The 21,168-nt window shown below is 38.4% G+C and overlaps 4 protein-coding genes and 1 long non-coding RNA gene across 5 annotated transcripts; 1 reads left to right on the forward strand and 4 right to left on the reverse strand.

Moving 5' to 3' along the window:
- Positions 1-249: 249 nt before the first annotated feature.
- Positions 250-3,773, reverse strand: LOC110757024 (GTP cyclohydrolase I). Its single transcript, XM_021958538.2, has 2 exons — positions 2,637-3,773; positions 250-1,824 (listed from the first exon to the last, which is right to left on the reverse strand). Exons 1-2 carry the CDS (start codon positions 2,848-2,850, stop codon positions 635-637), a joined length of 1,404 nt encoding a protein of 467 aa, XP_021814230.1. The 5' UTR covers positions 2,851-3,773; the 3' UTR covers positions 250-634.
- Positions 3,774-7,823: 4,050 nt separating this feature from the next.
- LOC110757030 (uncharacterized) lies at positions 7,824-8,749 on the forward strand. Its single transcript, XM_021958547.2, has 3 exons — positions 7,824-8,138; positions 8,244-8,389; positions 8,524-8,749. The coding sequence occupies exons 1-3, from the start codon at positions 7,879-7,881 to the stop codon at positions 8,556-8,558; spliced, it is 441 nt and encodes a 146-aa protein (XP_021814239.1). The 5' UTR covers positions 7,824-7,878; the 3' UTR covers positions 8,559-8,749.
- Positions 8,700-12,218, reverse strand: LOC110757029 (cyclin-C1-2). The gene is made up of 9 exons (XM_021958546.2): positions 12,058-12,218; positions 11,851-11,957; positions 11,186-11,225; positions 11,052-11,096; positions 10,297-10,415; positions 10,084-10,198; positions 9,673-9,723; positions 9,159-9,306; positions 8,700-8,984 (listed from the first exon to the last, which is right to left on the reverse strand). Exons 1-9 carry the CDS (start codon positions 12,087-12,089, stop codon positions 8,880-8,882), a joined length of 762 nt encoding a protein of 253 aa, XP_021814238.1. The 5' UTR covers positions 12,090-12,218; the 3' UTR covers positions 8,700-8,879.
- Positions 12,219-13,686: 1,468 nt separating this feature from the next.
- Positions 13,687-15,701, reverse strand: LOC110756978 (dimethylnonatriene synthase). The gene is made up of 2 exons (XM_021958486.2): positions 14,627-15,701; positions 13,687-14,539 (listed from the first exon to the last, which is right to left on the reverse strand). The coding sequence occupies exons 1-2, from the start codon at positions 15,605-15,607 to the stop codon at positions 13,913-13,915; spliced, it is 1,608 nt and encodes a 535-aa protein (XP_021814178.2). The 5' UTR covers positions 15,608-15,701; the 3' UTR covers positions 13,687-13,912.
- Positions 15,702-18,048: 2,347 nt separating this feature from the next.
- On the reverse strand, positions 18,049-19,831 carry LOC110773871 (uncharacterized). The gene is made up of 4 exons (XR_015826533.1): positions 19,537-19,831; positions 19,372-19,438; positions 18,582-18,641; positions 18,049-18,264 (listed from the first exon to the last, which is right to left on the reverse strand). It is a non-coding gene; the product is annotated as an uncharacterized LOC110773871 (long non-coding RNA).
- Positions 19,832-21,168: the final 1,337 nt, after the last annotated feature.

Consider the following 21,168-nt stretch of genomic DNA (forward strand, 5'->3'; position numbering starts at 1 on the left):
CCTTTCTTTTTTTTCTTCTATTTTACTGATTTTGGATTCTGTACAGAAAACCTTTTTACCTTGGAAGTACATTTTTTTTCCATGTTATCCGATACTTGCATGCCCTCAACTTCCACAAAACGCCCTTTAACCTAATCTTAGTGAATAAAAGCCAGACGGAGCCTTCCCTGCCCTGGTCACAATTAATCCCACAGCCTGTAAGTAAAACAAATCAGTGTAAAAGAAATTGATAAGCAAACAGAATCAATGTAATAAACTATCAAGCGTATTATTCGTATTGAATATCCTTCGTATTCCAAAAAAATAGGAAAAAAAAAATACATGAGAAAATATATAATCTTTAAAACAAAGACGCGCCTTGGAATCTTGCAAGGGCTTATGCTACAGACAATGGATGATAAAAATACAAAACTTTAGAATCCTGTGTTACCAGACAGTCTGGACCTTCAACTGAAACTTCAACAGCACCATCACAAAAATGGGCAAGACCCAGATTGGCCAAAGGATGATCTTTGATCTTTGATCTTTGATCTTCGACTTATCGCTGTCATGCTGGCACCATGGCTAACAGCAAATCCAATGCAAAGAAATGACTTTGAAAGAAATAGACATTTAATAGATGGATGAACTCGGATCATCGTCCTGAAACGGCAGTGTTTGGAATGCTCTGCAAAAACTTAGCCCTTGCAGCAGGGTCAGTCGAAAATCGACCCAGTACAGCAATTGTCGCTGTACTACTTCCAAACTTCTCGATGCCTCTCGAGATCATACAGGTGTGATTAGCCTCCACAACCACAATCACATCTCCGCCTAACAGTGATGATACAGTCTCTGCTATCTGTCGGGTGAGTCTTTCTTGTACTTGGAGCTTGAAACCGTAGAAACATACAATCGATTGTAAAAGAGATTTCGCAATGGGATTGAATCCTTCAGTGCACAAATATCCTATATGCACAACACCATAGAAGGGAAGTAGATGATGCTCACACTGCGACCAGAATGACAAGTTCAGCTCAGAGCGGATTTTCTTTTCCTTGCAGCCATCTCCATTGAGCTTTTGAGGATCCACCCTGTCAGAAACAAAGCCATTCAGCTTCATATCTAAATTACTAGTTTGGAAGTTCATCAACCACTTCACAAAACGAGCAGGTGTTCCTACAAGCTCCTTCCTTAATGGGTCTTCACCTAACGACCTAAGAATTGAAGCTACTGCAGTGACCATACCCTGATTAACTGATTCAATCTTGGAGGCAGCAATAGCACCTGAGGGGGATCGAGATGGACACCAGTGTTGATCGCTTGAGTCTCTCATGCGATTTTTCTCGACATTTATACCTCTGAATCTCAGAAGATTCAAAAAATCTGCCCAAAGATTGGCATTTTCATTCTCAAAAACTCCTGAACCTGAACTAACCAGTAACTCTACCCATCCTTGGTGGTTCGAGTCAAGAAAAGCTGATTCTAGATTTGGGAAATGGATGTGTAAACATTGGAGTACAACTGCAACACCTGCTGGCTTGATGCCATGCTGCAAAGCTGAACACACTTCGTCTGCTAGGTGCTGAGGCTCTTGGAGGCGTTTTGCAAACACATCAGCTACTCGAGAGAGCTTGCTTAAGCCTACAACCCGTTGACCAGAAGGGACATAACCTACATGACATTTAACCTGGAATGGTAGCATACAAGATTCACAATACGAGAAGAGGTCAAGATCTCGAACAACCACGAGTCCACCAGCCCCTCCAGCATGACCAACTGTATTGTCGAGACCAGATTCAGGAAATAAAGCACCTTGCACAATGTCCTTAGCCTTTTGTCTGTAACCTGGAAAAGAATTGAGGGTTTAAAATCAGTATGCATATCTTTGTTTTCAGGAGAATACTTTAAGAGGAATCAGCACCACCCACATAAAAATACTTGATTGAATCAGGAAACATGATCTATGCTGCATAAATAAATCAGCACCACCAACATAAACACGCTCCATGCTTTGCTCTCTATGAGATGGTTCTGACCCGTTAGTTTGGGAAGGAAAACAAAGATAAAAGAAATTACAAAAAGAAAATGAATCATGTACATCTGAAAGGTCAGAGTCTTTGAGGACAATAAGGAGGCAGGTTGGTGAGAGGAAGGTATTTTGTATCCTTGCTAAAAATGTCCAACTTCATCCATGGGTGCAATGTCAGCAGCTTGAAAGAGAGAACATGAAAGGAATTTTTACCAATATATGCCCACGAGGATTGCAAAACAAACATTTTCGTACCAGGCTCCTGTAGACTTGCCAAGCAAATTAAGTATACACTACTGTCACCATCTAAGACAACAAACATTTTTTCATCCGCACACGCAAATAGAATTTTATAATATTAAACAAAGTGTATTAAAGTGCTGACAAACTTGAATCAAATCCTAACAGCTAACGAACTACTCAAACCTCAATAATTGGTAGCCATTAGAATAACGAATGAAAAGGCTGTCCAAATCAATATACAATGAAAGAATGATTTAGAACCATGCCCCCACCATGTTATTAACACAACAGGAAAGAAAACAGACTCTAGGAACTAAAGTAGCAAGCTTCCCAAATTTCAAATGGTAAACAAACTATAACTGAACAAGGCTGAGAAAATAGTTACCCCTTGTTCCTTCCCGAAGGGCCTTGGCAACGCGAAGAGGCGTCTTCTTCAAACCTTCTCTGTTAACATCCTCTCCCAGACCCTGCATGAGAACTTTCACAGCATCTTCAATAGCTATGGTTTCAGGTTCTTCCTCAAAACTCAGGTCGATGCAACCCAATTTCACTCCATTCTCAAGTTCCGAGCAGAAATGCCCCTCATCCAAAGCGCCCATTGACAGACCACAAAAACCAGCACCGACCCAGATCGCAAATCAAGTTACAGATTTCAAACACCCAAAGACACGACAATTCAAATCACGAAATCAATCAAAATCAAAGGTGCCCACTTAAACAGAAGAAAGGTGGGTCACAGGAAATAAAAATCAAATCTTTCCCCAAAACCAGTAATGAATCAATAAGAAAACTAAAAACCAAAGCTACCCAGATGACCAAACGATAGGATCCTCGCAAAACCAATAATCCCGAGGTACCCAGATGATCAAACTATTCAGTTAACGAAGTGAGCTATAAAGAGAGGAGGAGGAGGAGGCTAAGGCCTTAGGGGGATGTGAGAATGAAACGTAGGGTTGCCAGTTCGACGTTTGAATGTGTGGATCTTCGTCTCTAATCGGAATGTGGGACCCAATTGCCCACATGAGGTGGGGGAGGCTGTGGATTGGGCTTTTGGGGCTGCGTTTTTTTATACGGGACCGGAGGACCTGGGTCGCTGACAACTAACCACACGGTTCTTTCCTCTTTTTTATTTCGTTATCTCTCTCCCTCCCTCTCTCTCTGCTATGTCTGCTCTGTTCTCTTGTGTCATATCAATCAATATATAGACAAAAAAATTATTAGAACATTTGACGCTTCAAGTCAGAAACACCATGCCAGAAATTACCAAATGGTATATGGGATTGGTGTAGAAGAGTGGTACGTTTACGTTCCACCAACCCACCAAAACGAAGAAATTAAGAACTCTCACCCACCGCATATCTTGGATCTATACTCTGGTTTGGTGGGTTTCCTTTATGGTCAATGGATCTTTGTGTATAAAGTTTATTTATTCCATTCTATCATCAAATCTTAGTGGTCGTCAAGGGTTTTACGAAAATCATTGCGTATGAACTTTTTGCTAGAGGATCTAAGGAGAGCAAAGCCATGTATATTCTATCTTATTAGCTAGTGGTGCTTAGAGGTTCTACAAAAAGTCATATATATTAACTTTATTCCAAAATTATATCTCTTTGTTCCAATGGATCTAATGTTATTTGTGGCATAATAAAGTTTGGATTGCTTGAAGAGTTTGCGGTTAGCTCAAGCGAAAAAAAAAAAAAAATTGGGTGCCAAGAAACGAGTTAGAGGATTAAACTAGATCAAGGGTTTCAGTATCCTTGACATAAATTTTACACTACCATGGAAAAGATAAGAATCATGGATGCTATAACGAAGAGGGCCCTTAGAGCGTGTCCAGCGCAAGGGCCTTGCCTGGGCAAAAGGCCCCCCGACAGCCCAATTCCCCCTCCACCGCAACAAATCCAGTCCGGGCAAGTCCTGGGTCCCACCAATCCTGGCAAGCCCACATGCAAATTCCGCTTGGGCTGCAGCCCGAAGGCGCTGATGTCACGCTGACGTCAATGAGTGAAAAAAATACAAAAAATTATGGACGTTTTCCCTATAAATACATATTTTATTCACTTTCCACACCAAATCCTCATACAAACTCTTCTCCTTCCAATATTTGTAAATTGTAATCTCTTTTTTTCTTCTTGCATTTGTAAATTTTTTATATTTTCTTCCATACTTATTTTTTTTCTTGCATAATCATTTTATTTCTTACATTTCTAAATTGTTTATATTTTGTTGCATAATCTTTTTTTTTTCTTGCCCTTGCCCTAGCCTTTTGGGGTGGAACCGAAAAAGGCAAGGCTGCCACTATTCATGTGAATAGTAGCAGCCCTTGCCTTGCCTTGGCCTTTCGAGGTGGACTTGCTCTTAGGCCATCTTCGAGTGGGGAAGGCTATATTTAGCCTTTTAAAAAATAATTTTATAAGGAATAGTATAGGCTACATTTTAACCATCTCCATCAGTAAATGGCTAATTTTAATATTTTAATAGTTTTTAGTATATGATGTAAATTTATTAGTTAATTTAATTAAACTATTATTTATATCCTATTTGAAATACATTTTTTTCAGAAAATTATTGTGGAATAGAATTTTTTACATCCACGTGTCGGCACGTGATTAGCCCTATAAATTTATGATTAAATTTTTTCTTGTTCTAAAAACAACTTAAAAATTAATTTAAATGAAAAAAATGAAGGATAGTTTGTAAAAGAATGAAGATATTGTGAAAAATTATGTAAAATGATGAAATTGAGGAAGGATAGTATGTACAATGATGAAGATGCTGTCATAAATTATGTAAGAACGAGGTAGGTATTTATACAAAAAAAATATGGGAATTTTTTAGAATTTTTCAAATTTTCTAAATATAAAAAAACTAATTGACGTCACTAGCTGGGCCTCATCCAAGTATTTAGCCTAGGCTAGCCAAAGGGCCACATGTGGCCCTCATTTTAGGAATTGGCCCCTTGTGTAGCCCTTTGTGTAGCTTACTCTTGAAGATGGGTTTTGGGGATTTTGGATTATATTTGAGGATATAGCACTGAGATGACTTTAATAGGAGTGATTATAAAATAATATGGTAGTATGGTCACGTGGTACATCTTGTATATGTGTTATAATATAAGTGTATTTATTGATACTATTTTCTAAAATGGGAGAAAATAAACCATGTTGTCCACCCATATTATAACACATGTACAAGATGTACCACATAATCATACTACCATAATATTCTATAATTACTCCCTTAGATAGTTGTCTGATAAAGAAACTCCTCACCTCAACATTAAAGCAACTCCAGCATGCCCGGGCAAGGGGAGGTTAGGCCCAAAAAGGGCTTCCAACGGACAAACGCTGCTGATCGGTGCATATTTACATATCATTTTGTACCCTTCTAGCTTATGATTTGGTTATGTTTTTGAGTTAAACTTGTGCTTTTAATCCTTTTTGTGTTTATCTTTCAGTTCATTGAGCTTTAGGTAATAATGAGGGCTTTGGATAGTAAATGATGCAATCCATGCATGTTAGGGCCTAATTTGGATGAATGGATGAAGAGCTTAAAGACAAACTCAATTTTGGCTACAGTCCCCTGCCAGCTCAGTTTCGTAGGTCATATTGCAAGCTTTGTTTTAGCAACCTACATAGCTCAGATGAGGCCACATTCTTCATGAAAGTTGTTCCAATGGGTGTGTAATATAACATATCCAAAATTCAGCCCCATTGGATAAATATGGAGTCTGTTACCTAGCAAACACAGAGTCATGCTCAGGATGGATTTTATCAGCGCGCAAAATGAGTTAGCAATTTGTTTTGGCCTTAACTTCCTCCTCCGACCTTGGATTGGCCCAAATGATATATGGCTGGAAAGAAGACATTCTGAACTTCAAGTTTGAGTGCTTAAAGTCTTAATTTGCTTAAGGGAAGCCCAATTCGTAAGCCCTTGAAGTTGCTGGTCATGCTGACCTCAGGATGAGCTATTATTTCTGGTTGGAAGCTTGGTCATGGTGACATGAAGATGAGCTAGGGCTGCTGGTGGGATTTATTAGTGAAGTGCATCAACCATTTCAGATTTTATAATGGAAGTGTTGTATGCATTAGTGAAGTGCATCAACCATTTCAGATTTTATAAAACAAGTGTTGTATGCATTAGCCATACTTAATTCAGATTTTCAGCTTCCTTAGGCCTATATATAGTGAGGTTTCCCAAGCTTGTAAACACACCCCAAGGGGGGGAGCTCTCAAACACTTCTCTAGAGCTCCCTTCCCTTCTCTCCCTCAAATTCTCTTAGTTTCTCTTTCTAGTTTTCAATTGTTGTAATGAAATATTTGTGCTGAAATTCTCTTTAAGTCTTTCCAAGTTCTACTTTAATTTTCATTGTTATGTAAATTCTTTTCTTTAGTTTCAAGTTTGATTAGTTTCCAAGTTTCAATTATGATTTTTGTTCTTATTCATTATGCTTATAAGTTAATATGCTAGTTTGAATGATTGATCACCATTTAGGCTTGCATGTTAGCTATCTTGGTTTGAATTAAGAGTATACACCATGCTTTAATTCGAATTGAACTATGAATAGGAAGAGTATGTATGGACATTCGACAACAGGGATTAGATACATACTTGGTTGTTTAAAATGTTCTTCTATGCTTAATGGGTTCCTAATGCTTAATTTTAGGTTAGACAACAAATGATCAAATTAGGGAATTAGGAACACAAGGTTATGACCACACACCATGGCTTAATCATACTTTAGCTAGAATCAATCCATTAATCTAAATTGAACTTGGGAACTTATCTGCTTGAGTTAGTTATTTTCTTTCTTTCTTGTTGTATTTATTTCCTTTTGTTTTCATTTATGTTTTGTGTAGGGAAATGAATTGGATCATTCAATCACCAATCCTCGTGGGATCGACCTCGCACTTACATATGCTAAACTACCAACGGCTCGTGCACTTGCGAGTATCACAAGTTGAGGATGCAACTGAATCCATTTTGGTGCAGCTGTATCTACACAACAGCTGCTTGGGTTGCGGGTGGGCTCCACAAACCTGGGCTGGCCTTCAGGCAAAACCAGCCCTTGGTTTAGCTTGGGTTTGCTGACGTCAGCGATAACGTTAAAAACAAAAATTATTTTAAAAAAAAATACTAAAAATTTCAGAATTAAAAAAAAAAAAATACTTAGTCATATTTTTCACTTCCCACACCAAAACACAAATTCCTCTCCTCATATCTCATGTGAATAGTGGTTGTCATGGCAATGGGTGGAAACATCACAAGCTTTTTGCAAAAGCTGCCACTATTCATGTGAATAGTAATAGCCATTGCCTCCCCTTACCCTTTACCATAGCAAATGGAGGGAAGTGCTCTTAAATGATTGAATTGAACCTCTCACCACACCAACTTCTTCAAATCCGTTTCTTGTTTCTACTCTCATCTATCAACCCATTCTCCTTCATTGACAAATAGAAGCCCATTGTTCATCAAGTTAAAGAAAAATATTGAGTTGGGCCAAATTGGCCCTACCCATTGGCCAGCCCATTCTTTCAACCCATTATCTAGTTCGGGTCTTCGAATCTTGACATTTTGATTTCTAGCAGCTGCCCTGGCCATCATTGATCTCACTCTTCCAAGAACCCATGGATCCTCCACATGGATGCAGGCCATGGAGACCGTGCTTACTTCACCATCCCCACCACCATCTCCACCATCACCACCACCACCATCCCTTGTTCCTCTGCCCTCACCATCACCACCACCATCATCTTTATCACCAGAACAATCGCACCCTCTTCAATTGCCACGTACACACCAATTTTGCGCCTTTTCCTCAAAACCCAGAACACTCTGCCGCTGCTGCTACTCCTTTTCAAACCCATTCGATTTCAGAGACTTCCGGGTACGAAGAAGCGTACAATTACGATTCTACCCTAAACCCATTTCAAGTTTTCAACTTCACCATCTATATTGGTTTCTCATCATTTTAGTTGGTTCTTGGTGACAGAGAATTGCAGGAGCAACAGAAGCATGGTGAAATTGGTGATGTTGTTGGGTTTGAAGAGGAAGAGGAAGAGGATGATGACCCAGTTTTCGTCTTAACAGATGAGTGGAAGGAGTTCTTTGCTAAATCTGAAGCTAAGAGGAGACTAGGTAGGCACTGAGTCTTCTTAGTCTCTCTACCCTTCACCCATTTCTCTCTCTTTTCTCTTTTCTCTTTTCTCTTTTCTTTGTATTTCAAAGATTACTGACTTTTATAGTATGATTTGAATTTGGTGCAATTACAGAGAAGCAGCAGGCGAAAAAGAAGAGAAAAGGCTAAGCAAAATCAAGAGTGATATGAAATCATATTTTGTCTTTGTGGTTTTGAGTCTCTGTGTTTCTGGTTTTGTCTTTGCTAAGTAATTTTGTTTGAAAGGAGTGTACCAATGAAGCCAGGGAAAATCCCATGTGACTCAAAATGTTTATTGAGGTGTGGAAATGATAGATTTGATATACTCAACTTCTTGAAAATCTACAAGTACATGTAAAGATACATTGATAGTTACACTGCTGCGAGCACAACGGCCATTTTTCTTCATTCAATTCAATTGGTTTCTCAGTAAGCTTTACAATCTTCTAGCACGAAGGCTTGCCCAGCCATCTAGGGTTTGAAGGCTAGCTTGTTGAGAGCAGCATTAAACCTCTCATCCGGGATCATTCTGTGGTTTTCATAGAAATCTAATATCTCCATTGATATGTTTTTCACCTGCCAGAATATCCATCGTAATTAATTCCCAGGGTATGAATAGAGAGAACGCCTCATAATTAATCTAATATCTTCAGTCAACTGATGTGCCAAATTAGGGTCACGCCTCACACAGAGCATGAAATATGTAGACAGATAGTAATGAAAGGATGTAGAAACGTCCGAAAGACTTACCACATTCATGTCCACACGGAGCTCTTCAAACCATGCTGTGGTATCTTTCTCTCTAAGTACGCTCGCAATGTATATGCAAGCTAAAGCAATCAGGTGTGGAGGATGTACGAGTGCAAGATCCATCTTGTATGTGTCATTTACTACTCCCCTGTGTATATCAACATGTCAAGGTTACCTTACGTCTAAAGAGTAAAAACGGTCAGAACGTCTACATACAAAAATTCACTCATCCAAAACGCCAAAGAAGCATTCTGTGAATTCAAGCTTATACAGAAAACACAGAAAAACAGAACATCTTTTGTCAGCTCGGCCAAGTCTTCCATTCATTTTGGAAGCATCTTTGCATGAAAACCCTTCACAACAAGCAGAGACTAAAGATAGAGAAACCCTCCAATAACAAGGCTATGACTTGTGGGCCTTCTGAAGATACGTATAAATAAATAGCAGCTAGATATGCATGCAGATATGTATCACACCTTCAGAAAATAAACCACTCCGGAGATTGGGCTCTTACCAAGTTAACTGAGTCATACTTATATCGTTTAAGCTTGCATCTTGAAGCAACCTGGAAAGAAATGGAGTGAAATGCTCTTAAGAATCTTCTTAGTGAAGAGAGGATAGTTTCCTATCAACATAGAGAGAGTGAGCTAGATAAGAAGAACATTTATGGCATCACCAGAATCACACATAACAGTTTTAGGTGCAAACTAAAAGTTGGACTTCTATTAGTATGCTAAAAACTATGACACTAAATTGGACTGTATACATATTTGCAGAAATACAAGGGTGCCAACCACTCATGATCTGCAGGAATTGAAAGGTTTAAGAGTAACAATGGAGGGAAACAAAATAAAGCAAACTGTAGAGCTTAAATAAGGTGGGAACTAGGCAGATAAACAAGGATTTATCTCTACAGAATACTTACTGAGACAATGAACGATAAGGATGATAAACAACTAAATAATAGTTGAGAGCTTCTAGAATCTTCATTTCCATTTCCAGTATGTCTTTGATCTCATATCTATACTTCTCATCAGAATCTGTAACAGAATAGTGGTAAATTGTGAGTGCTTCACATTAAGTAAATCATAACAAAAGTTGGAGAAGTAATCTATTATTTTCAGTAACAAGTACTTACATATTTTTCTGATGTAAAATACGAGAAGTTTAGCCTGCACTGTGCTTTCTTCTGCTTTTGATGCCAGGTACAAGCAGGTTGGAGCTACAAGACGTGGGTCATACTCAGACATACTCTTCCTGAAGCAATAAATAGAAGTTATGTACATCTAGACTTTGAAGTCCTGCAATGATAGTTAGCTAAACCCCAGGCCTAGAGAAAGGAATGTCAACAGTAGCTGTATAATGAACTGGGGCAAAATAGAGTTGTGAACATCACAACAGATGAGAACAATGTAACCAGCATACAAGTGAGAATGAACAGCATATTATACTGAACTTGTTTGGGGGAATAAGAATTAAATTAACTATATGATTAAGGACTGTTTGAATACACATCTTAACAGCACGTCATTAATAAGCAGGGTGCAATATGTAAACATGAACACATAAACAAGCAATGGACATGTGCAATCATGATTGGGTCTTGATTTGAGGATATGCCTAGCTTGTTAGTTATTTATTCTGTCGTCGTCAAAATGAACCTCAGTGACAAAATCAGTTAAGAGGCATAAAAATCTGGCTTAGCTAAACAAATGAGAGAAACTTAACAGATACAGACTCAAACATGAAATGCAGGATTTAGGGGATAAGTTAACAACCCTCTCAGAACTTCCACGAGAGAACAACCCATACATTCAAATAAGGAAGGAACCATGAAGTTATGGTTAGTGACTGAGCATTTTTCTCCCACTATTGGATAATTAGTTAAGATACCTGGTGTACACTCGTCTCATATATGTAACTGCAGTAGCTACAACCCTGAAACCAGTAAATAAGAGATCAGATAAATAGGCAGAAGTAAATTAAGAATTTCCTACACTTCAAGTAAATGAAGCAATCAGCTCGACCTTTGCCTCACTTTTACATGTTGTGCCAATTTTGATATATCTGAAAGAAAAGAAAGAGGAAAAATCTATTAATTTATAGTAAAGATATACAAAACATAAGTCATAAGCAGTACATAAAAAAAGAGTAATATGGTATATATTGAAGGATATTCATCACAAATAACATCACTTCAACAAAGAAATACCAAAAAATAAGAACTTCGTAAGATGGTAAAAAGCCAAAGCTCCATATGACAACTTCTAAGGAAAATGAAAATCTAGCAAATCACCAACACACACAACCACATGATAGAAGAACTATTAGTTTTTTCTACAGTTTCAATCCGGTTAAAAAGATCCCAAATGTAGATTTCATTTCCTCGTTTAGGCATTCTTGATATTGGGATCCTGTTCCTGTCAAAACTTATAATGTTTTTCATCTCTAGTCAAGTTCTTAAATGGAGGGGCATAAGAAGCTCAATTGAAATGAAGAAAGTTCAATCCAAATGTAACAGTTCAGCATCAAGCACAGATATTATCAAAAAATTAACAAAAACCCGTATAACAAAACTCATTTAAAATCCTATAAAAACAAGTAAAACAAAAACCCAATTCATGGCAATCAAAACAGAAACATAATATGAAACCAAAGCCAACAAGAGAGGGGAGAGAGAAAGGGAAAATACAGCTGGCCATATGCATCTTTATGAGCTTGAAGTCTTCAAGAGTGATGCCTTTCTCTTTATCAAGTGGGAAGACCACATCCACATCTTCCTGGTCGAAAAGCTGTTTGCTGCGTAAAACAAACAACCCATAATCAGAAACAAGGAAAAGCAAAACACACAACAAAAATCATAAACATGGAAAACATTATTGGGTTTTGAAATACATACTAGTGGGACGACGTCCAGAAATTGGCAGCCATTTCTTTCCTGGGAGATTCAAAGTGTCTGAGTTCCCCCAACAGTCAATTACTTCCTCGTTCCAGATTCTATTCACCGGGCAAGTAGAAATTGGACCCTGTAGAACGTTTTTAGATTGGGAGTTCAGCCAATTTTGTTGCCCATTCAGATTATCTAATGGGCTACCCATCTCTTTCGATCCAATTGAACTAGCCCAATTAACAAAAAAGGAAAAAGAAAAAAGGCAGTCGCTACTTTTTTTCTTTTTTCTTTTTTCTTTTTTCTTTTTGTTATTAAAGTTTGGAAGGGTACAAGGAGGTGTCATTAAGGCTTGAATCCGAGATTATTGATCTGCGACAAATACTCTTAACATTGAACTATGAGTTCGTTAGCACTTGCTAATTTACACCCGGCAATTTTATTATATTTTTAACTTTTTTTCACTTCCTAAAATCTTGAAGAACAAAAGAAGACGAATTGTATCATCATAAAAAAGAAAAAGAAAAGGAGAGATTTACAATTATACCCAATATGGGAGCCCAAATTATTAAGAAAAAAAACACCCTATATGAAATGGACTTTAGAAACACACACAAAACCCATTTACAACATAACAAAAAAAACTTTTAACTTCTTTTAAATTACAAAACTGTTATTAATTTCTTAAAACAAACACAACTCCAAAACCTCATAAAAAGGCCCAAAACACTCAATAGGGCATCAAAGTAATTTCATAATTAAATTCAATAGGGCCAACTGTCATTTTTTGAGTTTTTTTTGGATTAGTTTATAGAAATTAAATGATGTAGGATTTATCTATATTATTAGTGCTACAAATGAGTATATGACTTAATATCCGAAATAAAAAAAGGATTCAATCATGACTTAGTCCACCGACTTGGTAAAACTCACATGGGTGTATACAACACGTAACGTGATAAGTGATGTAGGAATAAAAGTGTACGCACCCATACAATACAAGGGAGCATTTTTGCTCACCACTTTAACTATAGGTATATCCTCATCACCATCCTCAATGTTTGACACATGTCCATAGACATAACCATAGTTAACTTTTGCTTTGTATTTATAGAATCATGATTATACCTATGGACACGTGTCAAGCATTGAGGATGGTGGTGAGAGTACACCTATGGTTAAAGTGGTGAGCAAAAATGCACCCTACAATACAAGTCTATAATGAGAGTAATTCTCCTAATAGAGCCAAGTGTCGTAATTATATATTTGAGTTTGATTTGAGATTTTGTCCAAAACCCCTGAATGATTGAGAGTATATCGGTCTTTCAAACTGTAGCTGACATGACAGGCCAACAAGAACACATTACCAAACAAGAATGGGTGGACCCGGACACCGTCTATGAGGTTAATGTGAATGTTTTACACATTTAAAAAAAAAAAGACATTGACAGCTCCACCACCAACTTCCAATCGGTGAGTTAATGTCTGTAAAGTCCATGTTTTTGTTTCTTTAAGAATTATTTCTTTGCAAAAGACTTGCAAATTCTTACAAATTCATGCAAAATTGTGAATGGCCCTATGTCCTTTCTTTTCTCTCTCACTCTCGCTCTCATCTCATCTCATCTCTTAAATAAATGGAAGTGACAAAATATTAATGCATTCATATATTACGAGAGTGTAGTGTACATACGTATACGTACATGAAGCCATTTACAAGATTAACGTTGTCCTATATCTTCAGCTCCTTACTTAAAATTCATAACGTTACATATTGGGCACAAGTGAATTTATTATATAACCAATATATGATCAAGTGAACTATAACATTTCATGCCCACGTTTGAAGCTGCCAACTTCTTCAAATACATTATTTATAGAGGTGAAGAGGAAGGCGTGGAGATAGCAAAGCCTCCAGCGGATTTGCTTTGGGCAGGGCAAGCCCCAGACCTTCACGCATGTCCACTGCCTCCTCACCAACCCTACTCATATCAAAACCCTGAACCAAACGAGCCAGAATTAATTGGACCACTTGCAGCCCCAAAACCATGCCAGGGCACGACCTCCTCCCAAAGCTGAACGGAATATACTCAAAATTATTTTGACCTTTGAATTCCACATCAGCATGGGTGTTCATGAACCTCTCGGGTTGGAATTCACTTGGGTTGGCCCACATGCGCGGGTCCCGCTGTAGTTTCCAAATGTTGACTAGTACACGAGTGCCCTTGGGCACGTGGTAGCCTGCCAGGTGGCAATCCTCCGTGGCTTCACGCAGGCCTGTGAGTGGGCCAGGTGGGTATACGCGTAGGGTTTCTTTGAGAATGGCATGGAGGTATTTGAGGTTTGGGAGGTCTGATTCTTGAACCCATCTGTCTCTTCCTACGTGGATGTCCAGTTCTTGTTGGGCAGCTTTTAGGGTTTTTGGGTTGTTCAGTAGTAGGGAGAGTGCCCATGTTAGAGTGACGGATGTACTTTCTGTGCCAGTTAGGATTAGAACCTGCCAAAAGCAATTAAGGAAAACAATTAATATTTGTATAATAATTAATACAAATAGCTTTATATTGTTACACTAAATTAAACTTACCAGTGCTGTTGATTTGATGACATTATCAAGGCTATGGCCAGAAATTACATCCTCCTCCTCTTGCAAGCTGGAGATCATCACATCCATCAAGTCACTTTCAACCCTATCCATCTTGCCTTGAGGCCTTGATCTCTGGCGATGTTCTTCAAGCCATGTCCCAAGTACACAGTCAAGTTCCTTAAAACACCTTTTCATGGAACCCACATGCCCAAACAAGCTGTCCAGCCACTCAAGCCACGGCATAGCATCTGACCAAACAAAAACGCCAAACAGATACAAAGCCTCTTTTACAGCCTTTTCAAAACGACAAGCCTCACTGTTCTTCTCATTATATTGCTCAACTGTGAATCTCTTCCCAGCAATCAGCCTCACGTTTATGTTGAACGTTAAGAACTCAATTAACTCACTCAAATGCACTGGCGTGAGGCCCGCGTCATTCTTCGTGCAAAGTGAGAGCAGATTTTTGATGAACAAGTCAACCTCCGAGGTCCTAACGTGGCTCAACATTTCGACTCTTTTGGTCGAGAGGAGCTCCAGCGTGGCCAACTTGCGGACGTGGCGCCAGTACGGCCCGTAGGGGGCTAGGGCAAAAAGTGCATTGTCGTAGCCCAAGTACTTGCCTCCTGCAATGCTTGCTCGTGTGGCGAAAACTCTATCGTTTGTTGTGAGGCATTCTTTGACTGTCTCCCAGGCGCTGAGGACCAGCACTTGGTGTTGGCCAAGCTTGAGGGAGAAGATTGGTCCATGGTCATCGGCCATGGCTCCCAGGGTTATGGCAACTGGGTCTTTGCCACGTAGCAGAGGGAGGTGGCCTATGAAGGGCCATGCTCCAGAGGGTTGGGGGACTAATTTGGTCATCACGGTCGTCTTTGTGCTAGTGATCTTCTTCTTAGTGTGAGCTGTGATTCTCAAGGCAACGTAGAGAAGAAGCAAAGATAAAATTGTTTCAAGAATTTGGATTGGGGAAATTGTAAAATCCATGGTGGTGGAGAGAGAGAGAGAGAGAGAGAGAGAGAGAGAGAGAGAGAGGGAGGGAGAGTGTGTGTTACAAATTGGAATATAATTGCGTGTAGGATAGAGTTCATTTTGCATGTGTATTTATAGACAGTGCAATGTTCAGAAATTTTTAGAAACATGATATGTCTCTTTCAAAAACAAACAAACAAATCACGTGTCTTTCATTTTTAGAAATTTCAAATAAACAAACAGACAAATTGAAAATGAGTGCAAATTGAACCTCACACGCGCACAAACATTAGGTACGTGTACATATCACATGCAATTGAGATACACATTGGATGCTCACCACATGTCAAATATATAGGATCATCTATGGTTTTCATTCACTGGAGTGGCGGTTGGAGTTTGATACTTTAAAAATAATTATATATATATATATATATATATATATATATATATATATATATATATATATATGCGCGATACTTTGGCTTTATATATTCGTATATACATTACTACTAAATTATGAACATACAAGTAGGTGTTTGTAGGGTTATTAAAACTAAATTAATTAATGGGGTCTTGACTTGTAGACTAGTGGTCTCAGGCCTAGTTTGGGATTGTTGTCACTTTTAAAAAAAGTTGCTTCTGCTGTGCTTTGAAAATAATTACCTGTAAAGTAAAGCAGCTCCATGTTTGGTAAACAATATTTTTAAAGTGCTATTAGTACAAAAAGTAGTGTAAAAAACGTTTGGTAAATTTTTATATAAAATTGTTGTAACTATGAATAATGACTAAAATAGACATGATGTTAAAAGTGTTATGTACTAATTATGTGGTGGTAGTTGTAGTGATCGAGTGGAGGTGGTGGTGGTAGGGATGGCGGTTGTGGAGGTGGTGGTGGTGGTGGTGGAGGTGGTGGATGAGGTGGTGGTGGCGGAGGATGAGGAGGAGGAGGATGTGGTGGTGGTGATGTTGGTTGTGGAGGTGGTGGTGGTGAATTTGGAGGTTTTGGAGGAGGTGGTGGTTGTGGTGGTGGTGGTGGTGGTTGTGGATGTGGAGGTGGAGGTGAAGGAGGAGGTGGTGGTGGAGGTGGTGGAGGAGGTGGAGGAGGTGGTGGTTGTGGTGGTGGTGGTGGAGGATGAGGAGGAGGAGGATGTGGTGGTGGCGGTGGTTGTGGAGGTAGTGAATATGGTGGTGCAAGTGGTGGAGTTGGATGTGGAAGTGGAGGTGGTGTCATTTTTTAAAATGAATGATGGTATTTTGGGAATTAAAAAAATCCATTAAATGTTCATCTCTGCTACTTTTGAAAGCAGCTTTGAAAAGCAACCTAGGGCCTACTTTTAAAAGCTGCTGTCAAAAGGCCATTGCTTTTAAAATAATCGGGATATTTTCTTTTTACCAAACACCTTAAACTACTTAACTTTAAAGTGAAGCAGGTTTTTGGTGAAAAAAAAAAAGCAATCCCAAACGGGGCCTCAGTCTCACATGTTCGAACCCTAATGAATTATGTAAAAAGCCTACATTTATGTAATAAACTCTCCTCCCCATATCCTTTGTATTTAAAAAAAAAAACTAAATTACGTAAAAATAAATATATTATTTTTTAGGTATATTAATTTGTCTACGTATATGCTCAAAGTCAAAATTGGGGCCTAATTTTCTCTTTCTTTTTTGCCATGATTATATTGGAAACTAATTCCTAGTTCCCATTTGTTCATGAAGATGGAATTAATTAATACCCTTTTTTTTTTTCGTTGAATGAATTTGAGGGGAAATCATTTCCCATGTCATTTCCCAAAGGATGAGAAATGGAAGATTCATTTCCCACATTTGGTAATGCTGGGAAAGTAATCGGGAGATATCACTTTATTTCTTTTCTCATGTTTGTTTTGAGCGTGAATGGAAAACAAAGTTTGTATAAATTTTCAATTATACCCATATTAAATCAAATAAAAAAAAGGAATGCATTTAATGATATATTGTAATTCTAAATTGTTAATGGGGACTAGGCCTGGGCACGGTTCGGGTCGGGTCAAAATTTGGCCGACCCGCGAGCCAAATCGATGGAGAGCTCGGTTCTCGAGTCGGGTCGGGTCTAGGGTGAAAGCCGAAATTGGGCCGAACTAAAAATAGGCCTCGGTTCTCGGGTCGGTTCTGAGTTCTGATCGGTTTGGGCTTGAGCCCAATTTTAACATTTTCAAAAGCCCAAATTTTATTTAATTCGCCAAAAAAAAGCCCAAATCATTTTTTTTTTTATCAAAACAAAGCCCAAATCATTTTTTTTTTATCAAAACAAAGCCCAAATCAGATTTACTTTCATTCAGCCAAAACACATTTTTTGTCGTCAAATTGCCAAAACCTATTAAATTCTTATGAACAAGCCCAAAACACTTTTTACTTATCTTTCAAAACCTGAAATTATGTAAATTCAACCTATAAAAATCCATCATTCCAATCTAAATTTCTAAACTAAATGAATCTCACATTCACACATTTAACCAACCAACCAAGAAAAGGAAATATAATCTCTTACAAACCATTACAAAAAATAATACACAAACCAAATTAAACTTATGAAATTAATGATTACAACTCATCACAAAAATACACATGAAGATAATATCCTTGCAAAAAATCTGCTGCATCCATTCTTCCAAAAGCCTTAACAAAACAACCTACACAACACTTACAAGAATTAACACAAACTAAAACATATATATTATCCAAAAACCAGATTTAAAGAGAGTTTCCTATCCATCAACAGACTACAACATATATATTATCCAAAAACCAGATTTAAATAGAGTTTCCTATCCATCAACAGACTACAACATATATATTATCCAAAAAACTGATTTAAATAGATACAAAACAGATTTAAATCACACACTGTCAATGAAAACAGATACAAAACAAATTCAAAACAGATCCAAAAAACAGATTCAAAACAGATACAAAACATATTCAAAACAGATTCAAAAAACTTATTTACCTCCATTTAAGCAAAAGCTTTTCGAAACTTTCAAAGCTCAGCAGCAGAGATGCTAAACAACTGTGAATGAAAACAAAAATAGGGTTAGGTTCTAAACAAGCTTCATTCCTTTCATAAATTCAAACCAAATTCAAACCAAATACCCTAAAAATCCTAAAATTAAAACCAAAATTTGAACTGAACCCCAAAATTTCAGAACAGACTCCAATTAGCAAAGATCATCTTTGAACAGAAACAAAAAGAAAAAACAGAAACTAACGTTACTAACCAATCAAAACAGACCTAGCATGTATGTAGCATAACCTATTTAACAAAAAGAAACATAAACATAATTAATACAGTAGCATAACAACAGAATGGCAGCAGCAGAAACAAAACCTAGTACTTTGACAGAACCTAATTTCATAAAACAAAAATTAATTTAGCAAAACAGAACCACCAAGGACAGAACCAAATAATCACAACAGTATAATTTAACAGAATAACCTAATTGGTAGCAGCCCTAATTAGAATAATTTAACAGAAGAACCTAAATGCTAGCAGCCCTAATTTATATAATGAAACTAACAAATCATAATTTCTTTGTCAATTTCAATTTTCAAATAATCATCACAACATAGCATAAACTAATTGGTGGCAGCCCTAATTTGACAACCCTAAAACCTTAACAGAAAAAATATATCATCACATCAACCTCAACCACCAAATCGACAAGCCTAATTTAAAAGAAAATAAACCATAAATTTAATTTAGAATAAACCCTAAATTCAAAGGAAGATGATGCTCTCACCTTTGACTGATTTGAGAGAGAAACCCATAGAAGAAATCGGAGGAGAGGAATAGATGGTGATCACAAACTGAGAAACATAGAAAAATCGAGATAAGAAGAGAGAGTTAGCGGAGCAAAACAAAAAACTGGGAAAAAATTTAACATATGAGAGAAAGAGAAGCTGACCTGTCGCTGCATGCAGGGCTGATCGACTGAGAGTCTGAGAGTCTGAGAGCGAGGATCGTGAGAGAGTCTGAGACTGAGAGAGGCGCGATGGCTGATCGACTGAGAGTCTGAGAGTGAGAGGATCGTGAGAGAGAGAGAGAGAGACTGAGAGAGTAGTGGTGCTGGTGCTATTCGAGGATTGAAGATCTAAGGGAGGAGGCAGGTCGAGACAGAGAGAGGTGAGGCGCCACTTAGTGTTAGGTCAAAACGAAAAGAAAAATTACAACGAAGAGAAGACTGAGTGAGATTCGTGAGAGAGAGAGAGAGAGAGAGAGAGACTGAGAGAGTAGCGTGTGTGTGAGGGTTACAGCAAAAAAAAAATTGCGTAAGGGATCTGGTGCAAGCACTCTCACACTTCCTCTTTTTATGGCCAATCACATGAGGCCACGTGTAAATTATATATATTTAAATATTAACCGGTTCGGTTCAGGTCCACCGGTTCTGAAAAAATTAGAACCGAGAGCTGAACCGTTGACCTTCAGTTCGGTTCAGGTCCAGATTTGACTTTTTCAGTTTGGTCAAAAAACACTCTTTTTCGGTTCGGTTTGGGTTGGTTCGATCGGTTTGATCGGTTTATCGGTTTTTATGCCCACCCCTAATGGGGACAAAATGGTCATGAAAAATGTTTATTTAATATTGGCTCATTTTCCCAAACTTTCCCATGAGGAGGGAAAACAAAACCCAAGTTGGGAGGATGACTTCATTTTCCCCCTACTTTCCCATGGGCCAGGCAACGATTTCCCATACCTAAACTTACCAAATATGGGAAAACAATTGATTTCTCATCCCCAAATCTCCTTTCCCATAAACCAAATGGGGCCTTAAGTACAAGCAATAGACTATGTTGGCACTAAAAAATTGAACAGATGGAGATGAGTGCAACTTACAAGTGGGATAGACGATCGAGAGATCGATTGGATGTTGGATGCCGATTCTTCCTGTCCTTGGATGCCGATCCTGAATAGAAAGAAGTCGAGACTCGTAAGGTCTATGGAACCGGTGTGGAACCAGCCTAAGACCCTCCGATGCCGAAGTAAGTTTGTTGTTTTAAGAGCTCTTGCTGTTGACCATATAGAAGTATAAAAGTCAAGCTGAAAAGTCTTACCCCTGTATTGTAGTGGAGGGGCCTATTTATAGAGGGCATTTAGTATGCTCTTAGTGCTCATTTTCGATGTGGGACTCGTGGGAGGGCCTTCTGAGGTCGACACGAGTCTTTAGATATTTTGGGCGGGTACTTCGAGGTTGATTCTCTACAATCGGTAGGGGATGCCGATTGTAGACGAGTTGGGCTCGTAATGGCTGTTCGCAGCTTTGAGACAATGTCATCGGTGGCCGATGCCGATTGTCCGAGGCCTTGGGTACTTGGGCGAGTTTATAAGATCCACGTGTCGATGTACAAGTGGAGAGTCAGATATGGTACAAACAGTAGTCCCCCAAGTTGCCGATTGAGAAGCTTCTCGGTTGGGGACTTGAATGTGTATTCGGCATTCTGACCCGGACACAATGGTCCCATAGTTGCCGATGGTGGTATGTAGTCCCCCAAGTGCCCAAGGGAGTGAGCTTGGATAAGAGACGGCATGATGTGCCGATTGT

The sequence above is a fragment of the Prunus avium genome, chromosome 8 (genome assembly GCF_965620075.1).
Source record: "Prunus avium chromosome 8, drPruAviu1.hap1.1, whole genome shotgun sequence".
NCBI lineage: Eukaryota > Viridiplantae > Streptophyta > Magnoliopsida > Rosales > Rosaceae > Prunus > Prunus avium.